This window comes from Cynoglossus semilaevis, chromosome 1 (genome assembly GCF_000523025.1).
Source record: "Cynoglossus semilaevis isolate Cse_v1.0 chromosome 1, Cse_v1.0, whole genome shotgun sequence".
Taxonomy (NCBI): domain Eukaryota; kingdom Metazoa; phylum Chordata; class Actinopteri; order Pleuronectiformes; family Cynoglossidae; genus Cynoglossus; species Cynoglossus semilaevis.
The window spans coordinates 1,977,172-1,978,151 of record NC_024307.1 but is presented as its reverse complement, the minus strand read 5'-3'; the positions used below and the strand labels follow the sequence as shown (position 1 = coordinate 1,978,151).

The 980-nt window shown below is 50.3% G+C and overlaps 1 protein-coding gene across 1 annotated transcript in view; it reads right to left on the bottom strand.

Annotated features, from left to right (window-relative positions):
• The window catches only part of kiaa1109 (KIAA1109 ortholog), a 70,076-nt gene that overhangs the window by 53,544 nt on the left and 15,552 nt on the right, over positions 1-980 (bottom strand). Inside the window, 2 exon segments of the mRNA XM_025059126.1 lie at positions 17-193; positions 629-766. Of these exon segments, the coding sequence (XP_024914894.1) occupies positions 17-193; positions 629-766 (315 nt within the window).

The window sequence follows — 980 nt, the reverse complement described above, 5'->3', positions numbered from 1 at the left end:
ACACACACACACACACCTGTGGGACGGTGACTCTGCCCGTGAGGCCTCCAGCCTGCATGTCGATCAGCCAGGCGTACTCCAGAGTGTCGGTGCCCACAGGAAGGCCCTGGGCAGAGAACATGGCGTGGGCCCTCATCTGGAGTCCAGACAGACTCAGGTGACCGTCTCTTAAGACCCCGTCAGCGGTGGGACGCTGCAGACCAATCATCACAATCAGCTTATTAACTGCTAATTAACTGCTAATGTACCAGCTGATAAACCTAAGCAGGATGAATACGTGTCTGTACACTAGTGCAGTACTTCTCAAATAGTGGGGTGGGGGCGCAGTAAGGTGCTAACAAGCCTCCAGTCACTAGGTGGCAGCAACTCATACACTGGTTTGTCCAAGATGAAAATATACGTTATCAGGTTCTCAGTAGTATTTCAATTCGCGGGGGTGTGGGCCAGGGGGTTGGGGGGTAAAAACACTTCTGTCCCCGGGGGGGGCACTAGTGTAACTTCAGGTGTTTTAATGGGGAATCATTAAACTGTGTAACAGTTATCTTGTAGTACTCCTGAGGTATGTATATATAAAACAAGAAGCAGGCGTTTCATCTGGTGTCCAGACTGTGTGACGGTCTCTTCATACCTGGTAGTTGTCACTGACAAAAATGTGAACAGGAGAGAGGAGCAGCTGCAGCATGGTCTCCTTGTGTCCCTTCTTCATCTCAAAGCACAGCCGCTCCAGGAAACCTGAAGGACCTTCAGGACCATCACTGCTGCAGTGCTGCAGACAGAGAAGAAGAAGAGTCAGAGATCACTGCTGCAGACAGAGAAGAAGAGTCAGACATCACTGCAGCAGACAGAGAAGAAGAAGAGTCAGAGATCACTGCTGCAGACAGAGAAGAAGAGTCAGACATCACTGCAGCAGACAGAGAAGAAGAAGAGTCAGAGATCACTGCTGCAGACAGAGAAGAAGAGTCAGACATCACTGCAGCAGA